The sequence below is a fragment of the Peromyscus eremicus genome, chromosome 20 (assembly GCF_949786415.1).
Source record: "Peromyscus eremicus chromosome 20, PerEre_H2_v1, whole genome shotgun sequence".
In the NCBI taxonomy this organism is placed as follows: Eukaryota; Metazoa; Chordata; class Mammalia; order Rodentia; family Cricetidae; genus Peromyscus; species Peromyscus eremicus.
Window position 1 is genome coordinate 4,829,980 of NC_081436.1, and position 23,432 is coordinate 4,853,411.

At 52.5% G+C, this 23,432-nt stretch overlaps 1 protein-coding gene across 1 annotated transcript; it reads right to left on the bottom strand.

Moving 5' to 3' along the window:
- Nucleotides 1–10,493: 10,493 nt before the first annotated feature.
- Wnt1 (Wnt family member 1) lies at nt 10,494–13,428 on the bottom strand. Its single transcript, XM_059246842.1, has 4 exons — nt 13,325–13,428; nt 12,426–12,679; nt 11,464–11,729; nt 10,494–10,982 (listed from the first exon to the last, which is right to left on the bottom strand). The coding sequence occupies exons 1-4, from the start codon at nt 13,426–13,428 to the stop codon at nt 10,494–10,496; spliced, it is 1,113 nt and encodes a 370-aa protein (XP_059102825.1).
- Between the last annotated feature and the right edge of the window lie 10,004 nt (nt 13,429–23,432).

Genomic DNA, 23,432 nt, shown 5'->3' on the forward strand with positions numbered 1-23,432 from the left:
CACCCGGAGAGACTCAAAGGCGGGACGCAGGGGGGCGGGGGCAGGGCTCCCCAGTCCACAGCCAGCCGCGGGCCTTGATTCGGCGGAGGAGGGTCGCCCACTCGGGTTTCCCAAGTCCAGGGGTGGCAGTTCACTGGTCGGAGCTCCCCAGGAATACTGACCTGTCATCCTGTCTGTAACCTACACATTTCCTGTGGCTCTTAGTGGAGGAGGCCAAGGAGGCCGGTCACCTTGGGCAAAGATGAAAGGTACCAAAGGTCTTACCACTTTCTACTGCAGTTCTGACTGCTGCCAAGTCTAACCCAGCGTTGACTGAGCACTCCCTGGGAACGAGTCCCTGGGCTGAGTTCAAAGGGTAGCTGTGGCAAGGCCTGCCCAACAGTGTGATAAAGGTGAAACATGAAGTACTGGGTTCTTGTGTTAAGTTCTGGGAGGAGTCAATCAAGGGACATCCTATGAGATCCAGGGAGAGTCCATGGAGGAGGTGACATTTAGATAAAAATTAGAAAGGAACCCAGCTGGTGGAGCATACCTTTAATCTCAGCACTCAGGAGGCAGAGGCAGGTGGATCTCTGGGTGTTCTGCAGAGTGAGTTCCGGGCCATCCAGGCAAAAATAAATATATATTTTAAAAAGAGAGAAAAAGACGCCAGGCATGGTGGCACTTTCCTCTAAATTGGAGGTAGAGGTAGGAGGATCTTGCAAGTTTAAGCCCAGCCTGGTTTACATAGCAAATTCCAGCCCAGCTCAGCCCATCAAAATTCTGTCTCTAAAAAATAAGGGGCCAGGGAGCATAATCCATCCCTGGGAGGGTAAGGTTGGAGGGCGGCTTCGCGGTAGTGTCCTGGCCTAGAACATACAAAGTCCTGAGACTGGTTCCCAACATTGAAAAAGACAAGTCCTAGGTGAGATAACAACCACCCCTTTCGTCCAGGGAACACTTGGGCATTTAAGGTGTCAGGGCAACTAACACACGCCTTCTAGCAGAGCTTGCCAAGGATGAAGTCAGGACCATTTGCCAAAGTTCTGGGTGAGAAGGAGAGAGAGAGAGAGAGAGAGAGAGAGAGAGAGAGAGAGAGAGAGAGAGAGAGAGAGACTGTAGGTTTCAGGGCCAGACCCTGGTAAGTAGTATCTTAGGCTGGCCACCCTGTGGGTGGCAGGTTAGAGACTCCCTGCTGTGAAAATGACTTCTAAATCTAGCTGTGTCTGCCAGCCACCCAGCCTCCTGAGGGAGGCCACAGCCACCTCCCCCCCTGGAACTTCTTCCCTGATCAGGAGAAAAGATTACAGGTGCAGGAGGATTGCTCGATTGGGGGCCCCAAACAGGGGGCATTTTCTGCCCCACAGTTCTTTCATACTTGATAAGGTATTAGGGGAGCCAGGAACCCGTCATTTTCAGACCTGGGAGAACTCTGAGGTGTCCTGAGTGAGGCCAGCCACAAATGGGTGAGAAAACCCAGACACAGGCCACAGAGATCAGTGGTGTGGATGTGTTCTTGAGAGAGGAGAGGCGGACAAGAGAAGCTGCTGAACACCGGGAGAGACTTGGGACGTGTGCAAAGTGTGTCCATGGAGGACAGGAATGAGCTCTGTCCATAACTACTCACTTGCCCGTTGACCATGTGTGCCAGGGACGCAGAGGAGGCCCAGGCATGCTCTCTGCCTTCAAGGAACTCATACAGGGACGCAGAGGAGACCCAGGCATGCTCTCTGCCTTCAGGGAACTCATACAGGGACGCAGAGGAGACCCAGGCATGCTCTCTGCCTTCAGGGAACTCATACAGGGACGCAGAGGAGACCCAGGCATGCTCTCTGCCTTCAGGGAACTCATACAGGGACGCAGAGGAGACCCAGGCATGCTCTCTGCCTTCAGGGAACTCATACAGGGACGCAGAGGAGGCCCAGGCATGCTCTCTGCCTTCAGGGAACTCATACATGCGCTGACACCTGGAGCGATGGAGAGAGGAGACTCACACCGTGCCTGTGCAAGGGTGACGTTCACATTTGTGAGCCCTCCCCGAGTTTAAAAAAGAAGAAGGAGGAGGATAGGAAAGAGGGAAAGTCCTTGACTTGGACTTACAGGGAATGAGAATACATCCACGAAGGCCTCTGGGAGACAAGTTTCCAAGATGCCACATATTAGTGAGGAAGTATGAAGCTAGGTGCTGTCCCTGCCTCTGCATGGCATGGCATGGGGTAGGCTCTATTTTTGAATCTCCTTGTATTAACTAGGATTTGTGAGCCATTTTGTGGATGGATGCTCCATCCATGCATCCGTGCACCCCAACTATCCATTTACCGACCTGTCCACCAAGTCGTCTGTCATTTATCTGAGCAACTCTCCATATTCAGCTATCCATGTATCTATTTCCTTATCCACGAACCTGCCTATTCATCATTTAATGAGGGCATATGATGCCCCCATCTCAGTGCTGGAAAGGATGGCAAGACAAAGAGGGCATGGAGCCTGTGTCCTCAGGCAGGTTGAAGCCTAGTTGGTCACATGCATACAAGGATGGCCAGTGGGTGTCGTGAAGGGAAGCCCCACCAGCAAAGCATTCCAAGAGCTCAGACAAGCAAGGGCACTCTGCCAAGGCAAATGGAAGGGTCTCCTGGGGGGTGAGGGCAGTAAGGATGTTTGAGGCAGTTCTCACCGAGATGAGGGAAGAGGTACATTCAGAATATGGGAAGACATAAGACTTCCACAGAGAACCAGGCCCCGGGGGGAAAAAGAGGTCTAGATCACAAAGAGTTTGAGAGAAGGTGAGAGCAAAACATTTGACCGTCACTAGGGGCAGTGACATGCACCTGTAGTCCCAGTTACTTGGGAGGGCTGAGAGTGGGGATCCCTTGAACCCAGAATTCGAGGCCAACATGGGAAAAGCATTAAGACCCTGCCTCTGGCCAAAGACACACAGGAACTTTTGGGAGAGGATTTGAAAGAGAGATGACACATAGTTTTGAGCTGGAAATATCTTACTGTATTTTGGTGCCTAACTTTTTCCTGATTCTTAAACATGACCTTTGCTATGTTTTCTCTTTTTGGTTTTTTTTTTTGGTTTTGTGGTGGTGGTGGTGATGGTACTGTATTTGAGACAGGGTCTCACTATGTAGCCCTGGCTTACCTGGAACTTTCTATTTAAATCAAACTGGCCCTGAACTCCCAGAGATCCCCCTGACTGGCCTCCCAAATGCAGGGAGTAAAGGCCCTGTGCCTCCACGCCTGGCACCTTTGTTGATTTTTAAAAATAACTTATTTATTTTTATTTTATGCGCATTGGTGTTTGGCCTGCATATATGCCTGTGCGAGGGAGTCAGATCCCCTGGAACTGGAGTTACAGACGGTTGTGAGCTGCCATGTGGGTGCTGGGAATTGAACTCAGGTCCTCTGGAAGAGCAGTCAGTGCTCTTAACCACTGAGCCATCTCTCCAGCTCCACCTTTTTTTGATTTTATTACCATTTGAATTTTGCTGCTATATGAGTTACTTGAGGACTATGTTTGACTCTGTAGCCCCTAAAGCTTGACGTGGAACACATCCTCCAAAAAGGATAGTGTAAGAAGGGGGTAATTAAGCCTGGGGGTGTAACTCTGTTGATAGAATACTTGTCTACCAAGCACAAAGCCCTGCATTTGGTCCCCAGAACTCTATAAACTGGGTATGGCTGCTCCACAAATCCTAGCACTCAGGGGGTTCAGGCAAAATAATCAGGTATACACCGTTACCCTCAGCACATGAGAAACTTGAGGCCAGCCTCAGATGCATGATCCACTACTTCCAAAAAATGGAGGGAGGGATGATTTAAAAAAAAAAACTGTGACAGCAACAATGCCCTGACAACATAGCATGAAGGAGAATGGCGGGGCCCCCCAAAACCTGCCTGCAGCTTCGCGTTCTCAGCTAGTGTCCCCGGAAGCTCTCCCAACATTCACCACGAGGTGGCGCTGCTCGAGCTTTAGCTCTGAGATCTATCTCTGAGATCTACCAGGATCCTTAGCGTTTCAGCGGGTCAGCTGCCCATCCAGGACTGCCCAGGAATGATCTAGACACCTCTTTCTACCAAGTACTAGATGAGTGAAGAGCCTGAGGACAGCTGTTTATGAGAAGATCCGACAGACCTCAACTTCTATGCAACTACTGGCCAGATCCATCCTAAAAAAAAAAAACAAAACCCACAGTGACCCAAACATAATTATTTTTGTCCTCAAGGATCTCACAATCTAGTCTCATCCAAGTCTTCCCTTTTTTATTATCTCTTAAACACACACGTGTGTACACATCATACACGTGCACCCACACATGTACACACACACCCCACACGCATGCATGCACACACACACACACACACACACACACACACACACACACACACACCTGCTCCCCAGGACCAATCCCCTTGGCCCAGAAAGCCATCTTCATATGGCATCTACTCTTTGGACTACTCACGTATCTAAATTAGTTTATTCTTGAGGTTGCTACTTGGCACTAATTAACTGTCACATTGGTGCAGGCCTGGGGAATGTTCTGACTCTGGATTGCTTCTTCTCAGGATGGCTCTTCACCCTGCCCTTCTGCTCCCTGACACACCCTTCCTGTTCTTTCTGACCTTCTCCAACATACCCACAGCCACTCTGTCAGCTCCGGTAGCTTCTGGGACCTCTTCAGAGTACACCTAGTCGGGAATAGTATGCTTCCTAACACTCCAGAGTCCTGGAGGCTACAGGGGCAACTTGGTGCCATCTACCCACAAATGAGGAGTGCCAGCCTGGCTGTGGCTTTGAAGGCTCTGCCTGACAAACCTGTCTGCTTTCTTTTCTCATCTACTTTAGGAGAATCAGGTTTCTCCTCAACACATCTTCATAGTGGTGGAGGCTTCGGGAGACACTCTTGAAGGTGGAACATTGTGGAATGCTGTCCACTTTCCCAACATGCTCCAGGGCCCATCTTAGGCCTTGGCGCGTTTTGGAGAGGGAGGGAGGGAGGGTTAGTGCGGGAGAGTGGGAGCCAGGCCCATCGAGGTCCCAGGAGTGAATGCAGCATTGTTGGCCAGGCCAGAGTCACAGATAATTACCTCAATTAGTGACAATGGCGGAGTAATAAATACAGGCTTAGTGTCTCCTACCCCACCAGGGCTCCGAAGATTAATCCAGGCTGACGGGCGGGCCCTGAAAGGCGTGATGGACAATTCATTAAACTCCCCAAATGCCGCACAACCTGGGCGTGAAGGCTGAGTTAGCCCCCTGGGGGCTGCGCCTTTGTCCTGATTGTGTGTCTCCGCCACAGCAGAGCCGAGCAGCCCCCAGAGAGCCGGGAGGTGAGTGGGGCTCCCTGAGCCCGGCCAGGCGGAGGGGGGATTAGGCCTCGGTCTGGCCCTGGTTGCCCTGGCACACTGGCCCGGCCTGACAGGAATGTCCGTCGGGGGGAGCGGGCCGAGCGGAGGGGCGGGGCCGACAAGGTAGAGTAAGGGGGGCACACAAAACCAGAGGCAGGAGGAGTTAATTAGACGCCAGCCCAAGAGGGCGAGGGGCCACAATAGGGCTGAAGGGCCGCCAAGGACGGCCCCTTCACTTCCGAGGATTAATAGGGAGGAGGGAGGAGGGAGGGGTTCAGCCCTGGAAGAGGAGGGCTGCCCCTCTTGCCTAGATGGGCACCTACTTCGCAAGTGTCTGGGAGGCAGGAGGCTCTCCTGAGTCGGTACCCTCAGCATCCCACAGAAGGGCTCTCCCTTCCTACGTGCTGGCACACTGCGAGGATAAAGGGAAGAGAAAGAGACCTATCTACCAGGAAAAGTAAAGGAGGCAACACACTGAGGGGTCTTATTCTCAGCCCCCTTTCTCCAGCCCCTCATACGACTCTGAGACAATGCTGATGCCAGATAGCCAACCTCACCCCGCCCCACTCCAGGAGGCTGCCAGGTTAAAGGCAGAGGACCCTGCATGCAGGAGAGGCTGGAGCTGATGTGAACACACAGGAGTAGAATGTGCGTGCGTGCGTGTGTGCGCACACTCGTGACAGCAGTTGTATGTGCACACCTTGGGAAATACCTGCTCAGTGAGTGAATGAATGAATGAGTGAATGAGCTATTTTCTGAAGGGTGGGGGGAAAAGAAGCAGCCCGGGGTTGCACCTTGACACTGAGTGCCCGGCTGACCCCTTTCATGCTGGACTGTGGCCACAGTACCAGGGAGGGTGGGGAACCCCGTGTGTGAGATAAACAAAAGTCCAAATGTATGTGTAAGAGCGGTGGGTCATTCACCTGGGAAAGGTATAAATAAATAAATATTGCAGTAGCTGGTTGGAAGTCCCACTTCCTCCTGGGCCTCAGGGAATAGGGCAGCCCTGGCTCCTCCTTAGGTGCCACCCCACCCTACCCCCTCCCAGGGGATGACAGGGGAGCGAGTTGGCGGCAGTTCCCTGGGCATATTTATAACCTGCTGCTCTCTCACCAACCCAGTGTGTCTGCTTTTAGACCAGACGGGGGAGGGGGCAAGGGGGTGGTCTGTCTCATGCTGGGCCCTGGCTGGGTGTGGAAAAAGTGAGTGAGGGTGCGTGGTGGGCAGCTCTGCACGGATATTCCTGCTCACACCACAGCCAAACAGCTTATTTTCTCCTCATTTTGTTATTTTTCTCCCTCTGGCCTGGAGGAGAGGACTGAGCCTGCCTGGGGCCGTAGGGAAGGGGGGCTGCACCCTAGGGTATTTGCAGCCCCACTGACTGGGTTTTTCCAAGGTGCAAGCTGCGGCGGCGGGGTGTTCATGGAGTCGGCTTGCTGACCCCCCCCCAGGGACTGTGCACCCTGCCATCTCTGTCATCCCAGCTTTTCCGCCACCCCTGGGATATTTCAGGACTAGTCCCTGAAGCACTTACTGAGGTCAGCTTTGTGTCCAGGGTCCTTGCCAACCCCAGATCCCCCTGGTGTGTATTTGTGTGGCACCTGATGATCAGAAATGGGTGGAAGTTGCAGGAAGGTTCCTCAGGCACATTCCTGAAGATGTCATCTTACCTTTTTTTTTTGGTTTTTCAAGACATGGTTTCTCTGTCCTGGAACTAACTCTGTAGACCAGGCTGGCCTCGAACTCACAGAGATCTGCCTGCCTCTGCCTCCCGAATTGCTGGGATTAAAGGCGTGCGCCACCACCGACTGCCTATCTTATGGCCATCACCTGGTGTTTCGAGCCCTGAGACTCTTTCTAGGTATAGCCCTCACCCAACGCCAATACCAGATCTGCTGATCTACTGACTCCAGTTCCGAGTGAGAGCAGCACAGATAATACAGGTTAATACTCAGCTCCTGGACTGTGCTTGTAGACCCCAGAGCTCCTTTACCTCCACCAAGTGCTGGGGATCAAACGCAGGTCCTCACACATGCTCTACCATCGAGTCACACTCCCAGCGCTTCTACGTGAAGCTTTATTTTGTTGTGCATTCTCTGTTAGGACCTAGCCTTAATCTGTGTTTTCACTATGGCAGCCTTCTTCCAAATTCCAGCCCCTGGAAGAGAAGGGTGTTTGCCATGCTGAAGGATAGGGTACTAGACTTTATCCTCAAATTTCCTGTGCACACAGAGGGCCTTTCCCTGTAAACCGACCTCCCCCAGTTATGCTGACAATGTTTATTGGCATGGTTGATTCCCTGACTGGGTCTCCGGCTTACACATCACTGTACTGCCAACATTTGACACATGGCTGGTCCAGAAAAGGTATCAGTCGTTGTTCTCATGACCCAAGCCGTCACAAACACTGTCTCACTTAAACCTTATCACCTGCGTAAAGGGCAATGATGGCTATTCCCAATTAACCATCAAGGTGATGGAGACTGAGAAAGCAAGAGATATGCTGAACACCTATTTAGGAACAGAGAAGAAGAGAGAGACAGACAGACAGAGACAGAGATAGTCAGAGAGAGACAGAGAGAGACAGAAAAAGAGAGAGCTCTTCTTCCAACTCCTGCAAGTCAGCTCAGCTTAGGACCCCAGTTTCTACAAGCTCCAATTCCTGGAGTTAGGAGTTAGGTGAGTGTGGTTGGAGACAGCCTGGTTGACCCACCCTGTTGCTTCTCTCAACACTGGGCATTGTCTAGCGGTGCCCCCACAACTTACACACACACACACACACACACACACACACACACACACACACGCACCCTGGAACAGCTCACTAACATCTCTGCTGGATGACCTTCACTGGAAACCCAGGGTTTTTTTGGGAGCCTGTTCTGGAACTTACTCTGTAGCACAGGCTGGCCTCAAACTCAAAGAGATCCACCTGCCTCTGCCTCCTGAGTGCTGAGATTAAAGGCCTGTGCCACCACCTCTGCTGGCCAACTCAGGGCCTTTTAGATGCCTGCTCTTCCAAGTTGGGTCCACTCATCAAAACTGAGAGGGTGCTAGTTGGTGCTAGTTCTGCCAATGGAAAGAAAGAGAAAGAAATGTCACTGTAGGATTGAACAGGCCCTGAATCTACTTCCCTCCCCATACACAGAGCTCAGAACCAACAGAGGTCATAGTTCACACCCTCCAGGGAGTAGTGGTAGCCTGCAAAGACAACAAAGGACCCTGGGAAGAAGAAGAAACTCTCAAGTTGGCTGAGATCAGTGATTGCTCTTGCAAAGGTGGATGTTCTGGTCGTTTCCGTTCCTGTCTTTTCTGGTCATCTCTTGTGCGGAAGGGGCTATGGTGAAGGACAAGCCATAGAGTTTAGGAAAGATTCGTGTTTCCTTCATGAGGGCTAAGGGTATGGTTTGACAAGGAAGGCGGGAAGAAAGAACTGGAGTCAGGTTAGTAGTGTGAGCAGGATTCTTATCCTACTGACTGGTGACTGTGAGCAGAGGTGTCCTGCAGGTACTGTTAACAGAGGAGCCCTCTTTCTGGCTCTCTGTGGGAGCTGCTGGCTTAGTGATTTGTTGTGGACCAGCCACTCTTGGGTTTCTTTGGGGTTCTGCTACTTTAAGGCCCACTCCTGTTTGGATGCTGAGGCCTCCACTCATCTCTTCTTCATCATACATGCCAGTGTCTGGGGCCAGATCTAGGGCCCATGACTTGTAACCTGGTCCTTACCCCAAGGCTAGAGTTGGGGTGCTTATAAGGTATTTCCACGTCCTGTACAAGCATGTGCCTTTCCTCTGCCCAAAGCCTAGACCCCAGGAAAAGAGGACCTCTACCTCAGGGACAAGGACACCCTTTCAGCTTGGGCTTTTCTTTCTGTTTTTCAGGACATGGTCACAGCCATCACTCCGTTGTAGCCATTGTCCCAACTCTTTCAGGTAGGAGAAGTAGACTGTTGGTCTGTTTGATCCCCACCAAGTTGACATATTTGTTCTCATCACACAAATAGCTGCTGCTAGGCTAGGAAGGAGAGCCCAGCATGGGCTCCTGGGCAGGCGGGTCTCTCGAGAGACCTGGATCCCTAGTGGCCCCAGTTAAGGTCACCCAAGGGTCAGAATTTCAGGGTCCTCTTTTGGGACCAGGAAAAGAGTTCTTCAACAATATATCTCTTCTATTTGATTAAGAAAAGTAAGTATCCTTGGGGGGGCACTGTAAACCATGTTGTGTTCTGGATTCATGGAACAGAGTCATTGATAAAAATATCGATTTTATTCTTCAGAGAAAGATACATTGATGGGAGTGAAGAGCCACTAATAGCTACAGTGGAAGGAAATACTGATCCGGTGGGCAAGGGCATCTTTGAGAAACTGGGTAAAAGAAAAAAAAGTTGGATAACAACGAGGTTAAGGGCAGAACAGAGGAGTCGGGGTGAAGGCGGTCTCCGCAAGCCAGGCTGGAACCCGGCACAATAAATAGTTTTATTTACATAACCAAACTCGTGGCTTTGTATCCACGTTTCAGTGCAAATTATTTACACACTGATGAGGAGGCAGGACAGGAAGGGGTGGGAGGCGGCTGAAGGAGGCATGCTTCACAGCTGTTCAGTGGCTCCATCACAGAGACTAGGGGAATGGAGCTTTTTCTGCTGGGTTTTCTAACCTTATTTCCCACATCATCACAGCCGCCCTTTCACCCTGGAACCTCTGACTTCAGCTACGTACGGGTGGGAGAGGAAAGACCCTGCTGCCCAGGTGTGCTGGCTAGACAGTGAATGGAAGGGGCCTGTAGGGATGCTGGGAGAGCGGAAGAAGAGGTGGAATGAGATAGGGAGGTCACTGACACAGTACAGCTGGGACTGCAACACCTCATAGCTGACCCCCCTCCCCCAGGAGAAGAGGAGCCCTCCTCTCGCCCCCTGGCCAAGTAGGGGGCCGTGCAACAAGGGGTCTCCCACCAAGAGGGAGGGAGGTAGGTTGAGGCAGGGCCCTCAGGATGGCAAAAGGGTTCCTACTGCCTCAGGCAAGTGGTTTAAGGAGCCCCCAGGTAGGAGGTGGGAGAGATGGGTCACTGTGAACCTCGGGAACGTGACTGGAGGTGCCAGGGTGGGCGAATGGGGTGGGTCTCGAGTGCCAGAGAGCTGGTCAGGGGAAGCGTTCCCGGAGGCGCAGCGCCTCACAGACACTCGTGCAGCACGCGCGTGTGCGTGCAGTTGCGGCAGCTGACGTGGCAGCACCAGTGGAAGGTGCAGTTGCAACGCTCCGTGACGCGCTGCGTGCGCGTGCGGTGGCCCCGGCCGCAGCACAGCAGCTCACAGCCGTCCAGAGCCGGAGACGAGCTGTTGCAAGCACGCCCGGCTGTGCCGGCTGTGCCCAGGCGTCCGCTGTAGGTGCAGAAGTTGGGCGACTTCTCGAAGTAGACGAGGTCGTGAGGGGAGGGCGGCTTGTGCGCCGGGTCTTCGGGCTCCAGGCGCAGCAGCTCCGCCCGCGAAGCGCGGTTGTTGCCCCGGTTGCCGTACAGGACGCGGGAGGCGCCGTCGAAGCGGTCGCGCAGCACGTCGCCCACGGCGCGCAGCGTGGGCAGTCGCATCCAACACGTGCGCACCGTGCACGAGCCGGACATCCCGTGGCATTTGCACTCCTGGCGCATCTCGGAGAACACGGTCTGGGGGAGGAGGGAAGGCGGGAAGGAAAAATGTCGCAGGGTCAAAGCCAACATCCTACATACTACCACCTACTCCAACTCCACCCCACCCCCACCCCGTCGTGTGGCTGCTGTGGAAACCTCAACCAAGGTCCAGGTGTAACTAAGTCCAGGGGAACGGAAGTGCGAAATTGCCTGCTGAAATGTGGCCAGACAGCGCCACACCAGCGAGTCAGTTTTATTTTTCAAAAGCGTGCCACGGAACCATCGCAGTACATCCTATGTGTTGCATTGACTGTTAACCTAACCTAGTCTGTCATCAGATCAGGGATCCCTCTGCCCTCGGCCACCCCCTCTTCTCTGTCTTCCCTCCTAGACTCCCACTCCCCCAGGAAGCCCTCTCCGTGTGCCTCTGTCCTTATCCTGGACCGTTACTCCACTCCACCTCCGCTCCTGCCCCTGGCTCCAGCGTACAGCCGGACATACCAACATACCGACATACCGTGCGCCCTGCCTCGTTGTTGTGAAGGTTCATGAGGAAGCGCAGGTCCCTCCCCTTCTCCCCAGAGTCCACGAATTCTCGACCGAAGAGGCGGCCGAAATCGATGTTGTCGCTGCAGCCCCCCCAGTGCCAGTCGGGGCCCCCAGGGCCTCGCCGCCGGTAGTCACAGGTGCAAGACTCAATGGAACCTTCGGAGCAGGAGCGCGCCACCGAATGTGTGACCCCGGCGGAGGTGATTGCGAAGATAAATGCTGTTTCCCGGCAGCCTGTGGGTGAAGCGACCCCGCACCAGTTGAGAGAACTCGTGGAGCCCGGTCAGCACCCTCTTTGAAAGGCTTGGTACCCTACAGTCCAACACCTGGACTCGGTCGGCCCTTGGAGGCCTGACAACCCACAACCGATAGGCCGAAGTGCTGAAAAGCTGGTCTCCAGGTCTCATAGAGAAAGCAGGTGCGCGTGCGTGAATCCATGAATACACTTCTCACCATGCTTTAATGAGAGTCTAGAGCGTAAGTGGGACAGCGCCAAAGAGGATATCCCAAGTAGATCAACGCTGCATAGCCAAGAACTCTACTAGACCAAACTCTCGGTCGGTCGGTGTTGGCAGTGCAAACTTTGCTGAGTGCGAAGCACAACCCGGCCCCTCAGCGAGCAGTTTCCCAAGGCACCTTTGAGGGAGGCTGGAAAAGGTCAACTGTCGCCCAGCGCCCACGATCCGGAATTCCCTTTCTGTGGGCCAGTGGCTCAGAAAAGTTAAAGATCATGCTCAAAATGCCTGGCTGGAAAGAACCTGGAGCCTAAGTCTGACCTATGAGTCTGAGCGCAGGGCATCTGGCCATCCGCAGGTTGATCGCGGAACCCTGGGACATCTGAGACATCTTCCCTGCATTCGCCCGCCCATGCCCTGGAGCTGACCCCGCTTTTCCCCTAATCCCGGAAACGTCGCTTTCCTGGGCACCCACCTCGGTTGACGATCTTGCCGAAGAGGTGGGGCCCGGGAGCCGTAGGGCAGTTCCAGCGACGGTTCCGGAATTGCCACTTGCACTCTCGCACTGCGCTCTGCAGCCCTCCACTCACGCTGTGCAGGATCCCCGGGTTCTGTCGGATCAGTCGCCGCTGCTTGCGGCTCAGTAGCTGCAGACTGGGCTCCAGCACCAGCTGCAGACTCTTGGAATCCGTCAGCAGGTTGGTGGAGGAGGCTATGTTCACGATGCCCCTGGTGGGATGGACGCATAAGGGCTCAGTCTGGGGAAGGGGGCCTGCACATTAACCATGCGGGCTGAACCAACCCTGTCCTTGCCTGGGCCTATGTGCCTAGAGAGAGCAATAGAGGATCAATAATAGCTCCCTGGGTTCTTGAGTTTGGTACCACTGAGCCCCTAGGTGTGGCGAGTGGACAGAGAAGGCACTATGAGTCCATGCATGGCTTCCATCTTCCTTCAAGACAGCCCCGGAGAGGAAACCCAGCCTGCAGCCTTGCCCACCTTGAAATGTTTAGGAATCCCATCCTTTTCTCACCCTTTTCCAAGCTAATAGCTGCTTCTTTGGTTCGAGACCCGAGGGACGCCTAAGTACCCACCACAATGAGGCCCGACCTGGTGCTCATGGGAAGGAGTTTTATTAGATGGGGTGGGCTCTGAGCCTGATGTATCTGGGCTTCTGCCTGCGAATGATTCGCCCCACTTCAGCAGAGCTGGTCCTTGGGTTAGTTTTAGGTGAGAGCACCCTGGATGTGGTGAAGTCATAGTGCAGCAGGGAGTCTGTGGGTTGGTGATCCCCACAGCGTGGGAGCTGGGTAGGGCCAGTTCCTGGCTCTGTGCCCCAGGACAAGTGGCGACCCCGTCCGTACTAGCTCACTTACCACCATCGGCCACTGCTGTTGGCGGCCAGGGCTGCGGGCAGGGCGGTCAGTGCCAGTAGCAAAGTAGCAGAAACCCAGCTGGGCAGCAGCGCCCAGAGCCCCATGGCCTGCCTGGCCTTGCCGGTTCTGTGCTGCAGTTCTGGCGGCTTTGGTGGCTGCCCGCGACGGTGGGACTGGACGCGGCGCTGAGGGCAGTTGTGAGAGTTCGCAGGCTGGCTCTAGTAACTCTGGAGGCGGGCCGCAGGCAGCATGGTTTGCTGCCCTGGCTGCTGGGCTGAAGCGGCCACTGCGGGAGGCACCGCCTCTTATAGTTGCGGCTGGGACTGCAATGACGAGAAGAGGCTGCCCCTCCGGGCCGCACTATGGCACCAGGGCGCACCGGTCAGGGCCACAGACAATGAGGAGCGAGCGGGGCTGTGGCTCTAGCCGGTCTGAGCAAAGAGATGACGGACTAGCTAGCCATCGGGGCTCACCCCCGCCCCCTGCCTGGTGGCCCCCGCCTCCAGGTCTGCACTGGCCGCCGACCCCTCCCCTTGGGATGGCCTCCCACGCGCGCCGGCCTCACTCTTCTTCGCGTCCGGAGCCCGTCGGGGACCAGCATCCGCCAGGGGGCGCGGAGACCAAGTCTTTCGGGACAACCTGTCTGCAGCCTGAATTGCCTCCCCACGCGCGCGGTGGGGCTGTCCCCTCGATGTCACCCTGTCATCCCCCGCCTCCCTCTGTGGTCTCTTCGCTTCCTTATCCTGAATGGCGGGGTGAAAGCTGTGGTTCTGGCCAGCGACTCGGGCGGGCGGAGATGCCTCCTCGCCCAGGAACCCCGACGGCGGGACAGAGAAGGAAAAGAGAGAGACAGAGCATGGGTGGAGATGTGGTCAGGGATTCCCGGGCGTGGGGTGTCGGGTAGGCTGACCAAACCGAGCTCGTGGTAGAGAGAAACTCATAAACATGCAGCAGTTTGCGTTATGTGGGCTAGGAGAGTGGAGTGTCTGTGTGTTACAATGTGAGGCCAAGTGGAAATGTACATGCGTTCTGAAGGTGCATGCTCCTGGGTATTGGTGTATCCAGAAACTTCTAAAGAAGGGCGTTTTGAGCCCTTTCCAAATCATTTTGTAATTTGGCTCAGGACAGGGAGATCATGAAGTCATTTTTGCTACAGTCACCGTTTTAAGCAGTGGGTCAGGAAGGAGGTGGGAGATAGGGCAGGAGCGGTTCAGAAGCCTGACTCAAGAATGGAGAGTGTCTGGGACTGTGTTTGCAGGTGGGTGGATGAGTGAGTGTGTGTGGGGGCGGGGAGATTAACTATGTGCACGCATGTGTCATTCTGTCGCTCTGGGTACCTTGTGTCATCCTATGGTGTCTCTCTACGGCGTGTGTCAACCTGTGCATGTCATTAGTGGAAAGAGTCATGAAGATGAGCCAGGTTTCTCTGGCAACTAGCCCCGGAAAGGATGGCACAGTGGAGCGATTGTCAGGTGATGAGGAGGACTGGGAAGAGAGAAAGGGACCTGCAACAGCAGGTTTGTTTTGTTTCCGTGGTTGCTTCTGGTTTTGTGACAGGATCTTGCTGTGTGACTCTACCTATCATCGAATTTTAATGTGTAGATCCCGTGATGGTCACCTGACTGCCAGGATTCCAGGCCTGTGCCGCCATGCCTGCCTAGCTCAAGATGAAGGAATGTGGGGGCCTCGGGAGATGGGTCGGGGCTTTAGAGCATTGGCTGCTCTTGCAGAGGCTCCAGGTTCTGTTCTCAGCACCCACGTGATGGCTCTCGGGGACCTGGAACTCTAGTTCCAGAGTCAGGTGCTGTTTGAACCCCACTAGCACCAAGCACACACAGGTGCACATACACACATGCAGGCAAAACACTCACACATACATAAAATCTCTTTTTAAAAGGTTAACAAAATTGTGCCTCCCACGTGTTTTCTGCTTTTCATTGGATTTTTCTCCCAGATTTCTGCAGTGCCCCAAAGCTCTGTTGTTTCCCCCCACCCTCAACCCTGTGACTCTTCCTTCACACACTCTTCCTTGCCTGAGACCCCATTATCTTCAGGGCCATGGTAGCCTAGGATTTCCAGGCTGCTGTTCCCGATGTGAGATACAGGGGGCACTGGCAGCTTGATTATCATGCCCCATTGCCACACAGAGAAGCCCCCACTCCTGGGAGATTCTAATATTTTTCCTCTCTTCCATTTTACAGAGGAAAGAATTGATGAGGCAGTGGTTCCAGGTTCAAGGTCCCAGCCAATAAATGAATCAATGTTAAAGCTATGTCCCCAGGGACTGGGGTAGGGCGTTTGCTTAGCATGTATAAAGCCCTGGGTTAGATCTTCAGACTACAGAAAAACCAGGAATGGTGGCACATGGCTGTAACCCCAGCACTCAGGAGGCAGGAAGAGCAAAAGTTCAAGGTTATCTTCTACCTCCAGGCATATAGGAGACACTCTCAAAACATAAAAGCAGGACCAGGCATGGAGGCGCACACCTTTAATCCCAGCACTCAGGAGGCAGAGGCAGGCTGAGTTCAAGGTCAGCATGGTTTACATATTGGGTCCCAGGACAGAGAGGGAGAGGGAACTTGCTGCTCTTCCAGAGGACCTGAGTTTCTTTCCCAGCACCCAGGTTAGGCAGTTTATAACTACCTATAACTCCATCTCCAACTTCCTCCCTCCACTCCAGGGGCATCCACATGTGAGTGTGCATACATGTACAAGTACATACACATCATTCACGTAAATTAAAAGCAGGTGAAAGTGTTTGCTGGTAAGCCAGATAACCCCAGTTCAATCCCCGGGACCCACATGATGAAGGGAGAGCTGAATCTAAAACCTTTTGATCACTGCACGTGTACATACACACTCGAAACAGATAAATGTAAGCAATTCAATGACCAAACAAACAAAACCAGACCAGCCAGGCATGGTGGAGCATGTGTGCCTGTGACCCCAGCGCTTGGAAGTCTGATAGAAGAAGACAGCTCCGAATGTGAGACAACCCCGAGATGGGGAGCAACAAATTAATAATTAATGAAAAATAGAGTGAATAAAGCTCAGACCAGTTCTGCATGGTGGTACTTGCCTGCCAATTCCAGAACTTAGAAGGCCGAGGCAGGAGGATTAAAAAGTCTTGGAGCGACCAGGAGTGGTGGTACATGCCTTTAACCCAGCACTTGGAAGTTAGAGGCAGGTGGGGTTATCCCTGTGAGTCTGAGGCCAGCCTGGTCTACACAGTGAGATCTAGCACAGCCAGCCTGGGGTATACAGTAAAATCCTATCTCAAAATCAAAAGCAAACCCAGTGGTTATTCTTTTTTCTCTTTTAGTTTTCTGGGGGAAGGGGAGGGTCTTTTATATGTGTATGAATATTTTGCCCACATGTTGCGAAATGTACCATGTGTGTGCAGTGCCCACAGTGGCCAGAAGAGGGCGTCAGATTCCCTGGAACTGGTGTTACAGACAGTTGTCAACCACTGAGTGGGTGCTGGGAATCAAATCTTGGTCCTTTACAAGTGCTCTTAAATGCTGAGCCATCTTTCTAGCCTTTCTTTGTTTCGTTGTTCATTTGTTGAGATAAGGTCTTCGAGTAGCCTAGGCTGGCCTCAAATTCAAGATATAGTCTAAACTGGCCTTGAACTTCTGATCTCCCAGCCTCCACCTCTGGAGTGGAGATTAGAGGGATGCTCCTTCAGGCCCGACACCCCAGAGATGTGAACTCAAAGCCTATGTAGACTCTACTTGTCAGTGGCTCAGTGGTTTGCCAGTCTGCAGCAGAGCAGGCTGTGGTCCCTTTTCAAAATCAACACAGAAAGAAAATGATTTTTAAGTCTTTGGGGACCTCTTGTTCCATCTCTCCTGTTTGTTTGTTTGGTGTCTGATTAGATCACCCAGGTCTGATCCCAAAGAACTCAGACTCCCAGAATTGATCAGGCTTTCCCACTGAGGCGCAAATCACTCTAAAGAAGAAATGGTTGATGCATGTAGTTACTGTTCCTGGGGCACTTATGTTCAATTAAAATTTTAAACCATATTTATTGTGTGTGTGCCTGTGTGTGTATGAGAGAGAGAGAGAGAGAGAGAGAGAGAGAGAGAGAGAGAGAGAGAGAGAGAGACAATGCAATAGCATGCATAATCAGAGAACAACTTGTAAGAGTTGGTTCTCTCCTTCCATTATGTGGGTCCCAGGGACAGAACTCAAGTCATTAAACTTGGTGGCAAGTTCCTTTGCTCACTGAGGCATCTCACGAGGTATGAATGTTTTAAAATGAGTTCTATATGAACCCAAATGTAGCTTGGTGGAGTGTTTGTTTGTTTTTAAGGGAAATGTCTTCCTCAGGCCTGATCTTAGCCTAGCATACTTGCTTCCTCCAAAGATTCATTCCTGAGGGATAATGTGGAATGGTCCAGCATCCTGCACAGGTCTAAAAGTCAGGAGTTTCTGCAAATAGTGCCCCACATAAATGGCTCAAGGGAATGAACAATACACATGGGTAAACTGACTTCGTTCTCAAGGAATTTTTCACCACGGAGGCCTGGGTCACATACACCTTTTTTTTTTTTTCCTTCTGGGACAGGGTTTCTCTCTGTAGCTCTGGCTGTCCTGGATCTCACAGAGATCTGCCTGCCTCTGCCTCCTTAGTGCTGGGATTAAAGGCATGTGCCACCACTGCCTGGTGTCATACATTTTTTTTTGATTGGATATATTGGTATAATTCTATGGGGATGGGAAACAGGCTGAAAAACAGGAAACTGTATCATCTATGACCACTGGTGCCAAAGTGGGAAAAAGAAAGAACTGACTTCACAAAACTGTCCTTGACATCCAGGTGCTCACCATGATGCACACTCAGCACCCCTCACACTGATAATAAACAAAGTGAAAATGAGAAAGAAGATGAAAAATTAAAAATAAAAAAAATTAGGCAGAAAGCAATAGAGGAAGATGTCTCACCTTGACCTCTGGCCTCTGCATGTGCACACATATGAATGTGTATACCATACACACACACACAGATGACCTTACCTAGCATATGTGATGTTTTAAGCTGGACCATGGATATGGTAAAAATAAAGAAAAGATAAGGCCAGGTATGCAGCCACCCACCTGTAATCCTACCACTTGAGAAGCAAAGGTCATATTTAGCTACATACAGAGTTTGAAGCTAGCCTGGGCTACATGTGACTCAACCAAAAAAAAAAAAAAAAAAAAAAAAAAAAAAAGGAAGGAAGCAAGAATGCTAACTGATGCACTTCCCAGTGAGAGCTGGTCTTCTTGGCCTGTTTACTCACCTAGTAAACTCTCTGACTCCAAGCTTCCTATTTTCCTGTTTTATATATTTAACGTGTATGGGTATGGTCTGTGTACCACTGGTGTTCCTGGTGCCCGTGGAGTCCAGAAGTCATTAGATACCCGGGGAGTGGAGTTACGGATGATTCTAAGTACCATGTAAGTGCTGGGAAGGAGTTGAACCCAGGTCCTCTGGAAGAGCAGCCAGTGCTCTTATCCACTGAGCCATCTCTCCAGCCCCCATGTTCCCTGATTTGTAACTGGCTATGAACTCTAGATGTATTCCTTTTTTTTTTCCAGAGCTGAGGATTGAACCCAGGGCCTTGCACTTGCTGGGCAAGCACTCTACCACTGAGCTAAATCCCCAACCCCAATGTATTCCTAACACTTAAGTAAGCGCCTTGAAGTTCACATGTCCAACACCACTTAATTCTTAATCCCCCCATTGCTTAATTTCCTCTTTCTTCAGCCATTTTCAGTAAATGACAGCCCTGGCCTTCATCCCCAGGGCAAAAATCTTGGAACCAGGGCTAGCCTCTGCAGGCAGGAGGCACACATGTAGTTTACAGACATACAGATAAAGAACCCACACGCAGCTCGGCAGTGGTGGTGGCACATGCCTTTAATCCCAGCACAGAGTGAGATCCAGGATAGGCACCAAAACTACACAGAGAAACCCTGTCTCAAACAAACAAACAAACAAACAAACAAATGAACAATAAAAAAACAAAACAAAGAAAGAACCCACACACATAGAATAAAATAATAATATATCATTTTTTTTTTTCTGAGACAGGGTTTCTCTGTATAGCCCTGGCTGCCCTGGACCTCACTCTGTAGACCAGGCTGTCCTCGAACCCAGAGATCCGCCTGCCTCTGCCTCCCGAGTGCTGGGATTAAAGGTGTAGCCACCACTATCTGGCTATACATATCTTTTAATTTTAAATTTTGGAATCAACCTTTGGCTTATGGGTTTTACACTTCATGTTAGGCTGTCAGCAAACCCTGACCCTCAGTCTGTAAAGTTCACACAAAAGCTGGCCCCCTTTCACCCCCTAGCTGCTGTGTGGTGGTAGAAGCCACGGTCACCTCTTCCTATCAAGTCTTCATGCTTTTCCCAACAGTAGTCAAGACCATGCTTTCTAAAAATGAAGTTGCGGCTGGAGAGATGGCTCAGTGGTTAAGAGCACGTACTGTTCTTGCTGATGGCCTGAGTTCAATTCCCGGCGCCCACTTCAGGGAGCTCACAAGTGCCTTGTAACTCCAGCACCTCTGGCCTCTCAGGACACACCTACAAACACACACAATTTAAAAAGTAAACAAATAAAAATGAATTTCCCTGACCAAATTCAATGATTCCTTATCTCACTCAAAAGCCAAAAACCTTTACAGTAGCTTACAAGGCATCATCGGATCTGACCCCATTCCTTCCTGGTTCTTCAATTTCACAGCCAACCAATTTTCCACTTAAGAATTACTCCCCCACACTGATCCCTCTGATCCTTTGAACATACCAAGTGTGGTCCTTTCTCAAGGTCTGTGTACCTTTCTGTCTTTTGGAATCTTCTTTCTTAGATATCTTGAGGTATTATTGTTGTTGTTGTAAGGCAGGCTCTCACTATGTATCCCTGGCTAGCCTGGAATTCACCATGTATACCAGGCTAGCCTCGAACTCACTGAGATCCACTTGCCTCGGCCGGCCTCTCCCGTGTTCAAACTAAAGGCATGGCTCATGAGCTGCCACTCCTAGCTCTGGCCTTGAATCCTCTCTTGTTTTAAAATTTATTAGATTTACTTATTTTTCTTTATAGTATGAATGTTTTGCCTGCATGCATGTATGTGCACATCACCCATGCCTGTTGGATCCCATGGAACTAGGATTATGAATGGTTGTGAGCCACCACGTGGGTGCTGGGGACTGGACCTGGGGCTTCTTCAAGGGCAACAAGCGCTCATCACTGCTGATCTCTCCGGTCCCCTGGCCTCGGATTCTTGATCTTCCTGCCTCAGCTTCCTTATTACAGGCGCACGTGACCCGCAGCTCTCTATCACTTTTGGCTACAGCTAACTGCAAAGGATTGAAGCAGAAACGTAGTAGCAAAACAGGGCTCTCGGAATAGGCACAGGAGAGGGGTGGTGGGGTGGGGGAAGGGAGCTTGGCTTAGACCTTGGGATCTAGAAAGATCAGAGTTCTTGGGCATGCCTTTGAAGCACAGGCCAGGCAGCAGGCACCACCCTTCGGGCTGGGAATGGGCAGCCCATCCAAGGGCCTCTAGTAGACGAGGGGGTAAAATTGCCTAGGGTGGTCCACAAGCTTTGTTGGGGCTAGTAGTTGGAGTCCAGTAGGTGTGTCTGCCACATCTCTGGCGCCTCTGGGTGGTGGCCTTCGGTACTGCAGTGGAAGACTGGCGAGGTGGAGGGAGGCAGCCGGGCTGAGCTCACTGCCACAGGCGCATCCATCCCTCCCGGGCCTATAATTTGGGTTCCCTGGGCTGGCCGCCCCTATCAGCGGCTTAGCAACAGATGAGTCACCCAAGACCCCAGCCAAGGCAAACATCAGGGGAGGGGGAGGGGGAGGAGGTTCCCGAGTGTAGCCACCGCCTCAGTTTCTTGATCCCCCCCCATCTCCAGAGGCCCCCACTCTTTTATTTGACACTCCTCCGCCCTTCAGGGCCTCGATGTTCTTCCCACAGAGTTTTGCTACACTCTCCGACCTCACGAGGGGAAGAGTAACCTACTTTTCTCATGGAAAGGAAGGTGGACCAGGTTGCTCCCATTTCCTCCCTGTAGCCTGTGGCGGCCCCCTTTTGTTCCCCCTCTTGTCTTTTGGTCCCAACCCTTGTCAAGGTCTCTCTGGTTCCTGCTCCTCCCCTTTCTTGGAGCTGGCTGCGTGCTTGGGGTATTAGGCAATGGGTGTGCACCCACAGCCCTCTCCAGGCCCCGCCTGGCCCACCGCCCTCCAGCTGCCTGTGGGTCAGTGCTCAGGCCAGACGGTCGGCAGGAGGGCACCGAGGGCCAACTCAGGCCACCCACTGCCTGCCCATAGCCTCTATCAGAGAGCTAGACTCCAGCCAGAAGAGAACCGCAGGACAAGCTCTTAGGATTGGGATAGCCCAACTTGGGGAGCCCCCAGGCCACTGAGAAGTTGAGCCTCCGCCTCCGGCTGCTGATCTTCCTAAGCCCCTTCATTATTATTGTTATTGGTTTTTTTGAGACAGGGTCTCTCTACATAGTCCTGGCTGTCCTGGAACTCACTATGCAGACCAGGCTGGCCTTGAACTCACAGGGATCCACCTGCCTCTGCCTCCCAAGTGTTGGGATTAAGAGTGTGGGCCACCACTTTCCAGCTTGCCTTTCTTAGCCCTTTCATTACATCTGACAAAATGCTGGAGCCAGTCAAGGATAGCATCGGAGAGGGGACAAATAGGAACAAGACAAAATAAAATTGAAAGTGGGAATGGGACCACAGCTACGTGGAGAAACATAAATGTCCGTAAGGTATTGATGGAGAAAAGGTCTGTGAAATACCCTTCCAGGGGCCTGGGTGAGTCCCAGAATGACAGGCAGGAAAGAGGATAGGGTACTGGTGAGGATCCTGGATTCTGGAGTAAGGATGGAAGCTACTGAAATTGTTATTTGTCCACCTCAGAAGTTGTATATGGTTTGGCCCTCTTCCCCTAAATGAGAAGGTTCAGGAGGTCTTGGACCGCTTTTCCCTACTCCAGAGGTGGTGGAATCAATCAGAAAGAGTACCCTACTGTGGTCCAGGCTGTCTAGCACACTGGCTCTAGCACCTCTCCTCCCCAGCACTCAGTGAATAGCCCCACAGACCTAACCTCCTCTGTACTGTTTAGATACCTAGCCAGCGGTGTCCCTTCAGGCCGAGGCAAGACTTGCAAGAATGCAGACCGGGGCTGGCTGCCCAGCATTGCTGCTAGCCACCACCGGTGGTGGTTGCGGCTGTGGGTACCAGCCCTGTGCTTCTGTTTCCTGGGGGGTCGTCCCTGAGTCCATGCGCCTTGGGCGCGCAGGGCCAGCCGTGGTGCTGTGCTTGGGGCTGCGGTCTGGCAGGGGCTGGGGGTGGTTGGGAAGCCTGAGGCCCCTCTCTGGCAAAAATAGTCCGCAGTGGTTAGAGCTAGGAGGGTGAGTCAGGCGGGAGTGCGGTGGCGCCTAACCCCTTCGCTGCCGCCAGAGGTAAGGCGTTCATGCCTCTGCCTGCGCGCACCCAGGCCAGGTTCTTTTCTGGCTGCCCTGGAGTTGGGCTCCGTTTGGAATTCCCGAGGCCTCCCCTCAACCCTTATAAAGCAAATGTGCGAGCATGAAGCATGAATTTGGGCCATCTCAAGCGTTCATTCAGGAATTCCGAATAGGAGACCCTGGAGAGGAAGCCTACAAGAGAAGGGAATAATCATAGGGGCAGACTGGAGATCTTTGGAGCTACCCGAGCTTTTGACGGAGGCCAAATTCTCAGGCCAAAGCTGACCCCTCCCAAGGGGCAGGCGTGTGGCTCCGAGGTGGGCGGGAGCCAAGCCGCACAGTGGCTCCTCACTTGCAGGCTCCCAGTGCCCCGGCGCGCATAGCTACTCTTGGGCTCTACAAGAGATTGTCAGAAACTCGAAGGTCGTCCAGCTCCGTCGTCAGCGTGTTAAAGGGGCTCTCCAGCCGCCCACTCTCTGTAGGCAAGCGGAGGCAAAGAAAAAACGATGAAAGATATTGCCATTGGGACCAGTTCCTGGCTCCTTAGTCAGGGTCACTGCACCCTCTCAGACCCCCGAGCAGGTGAGAGGAACTCAGGCCACTTTCCCCTGGAGTGGGGCTAATCATG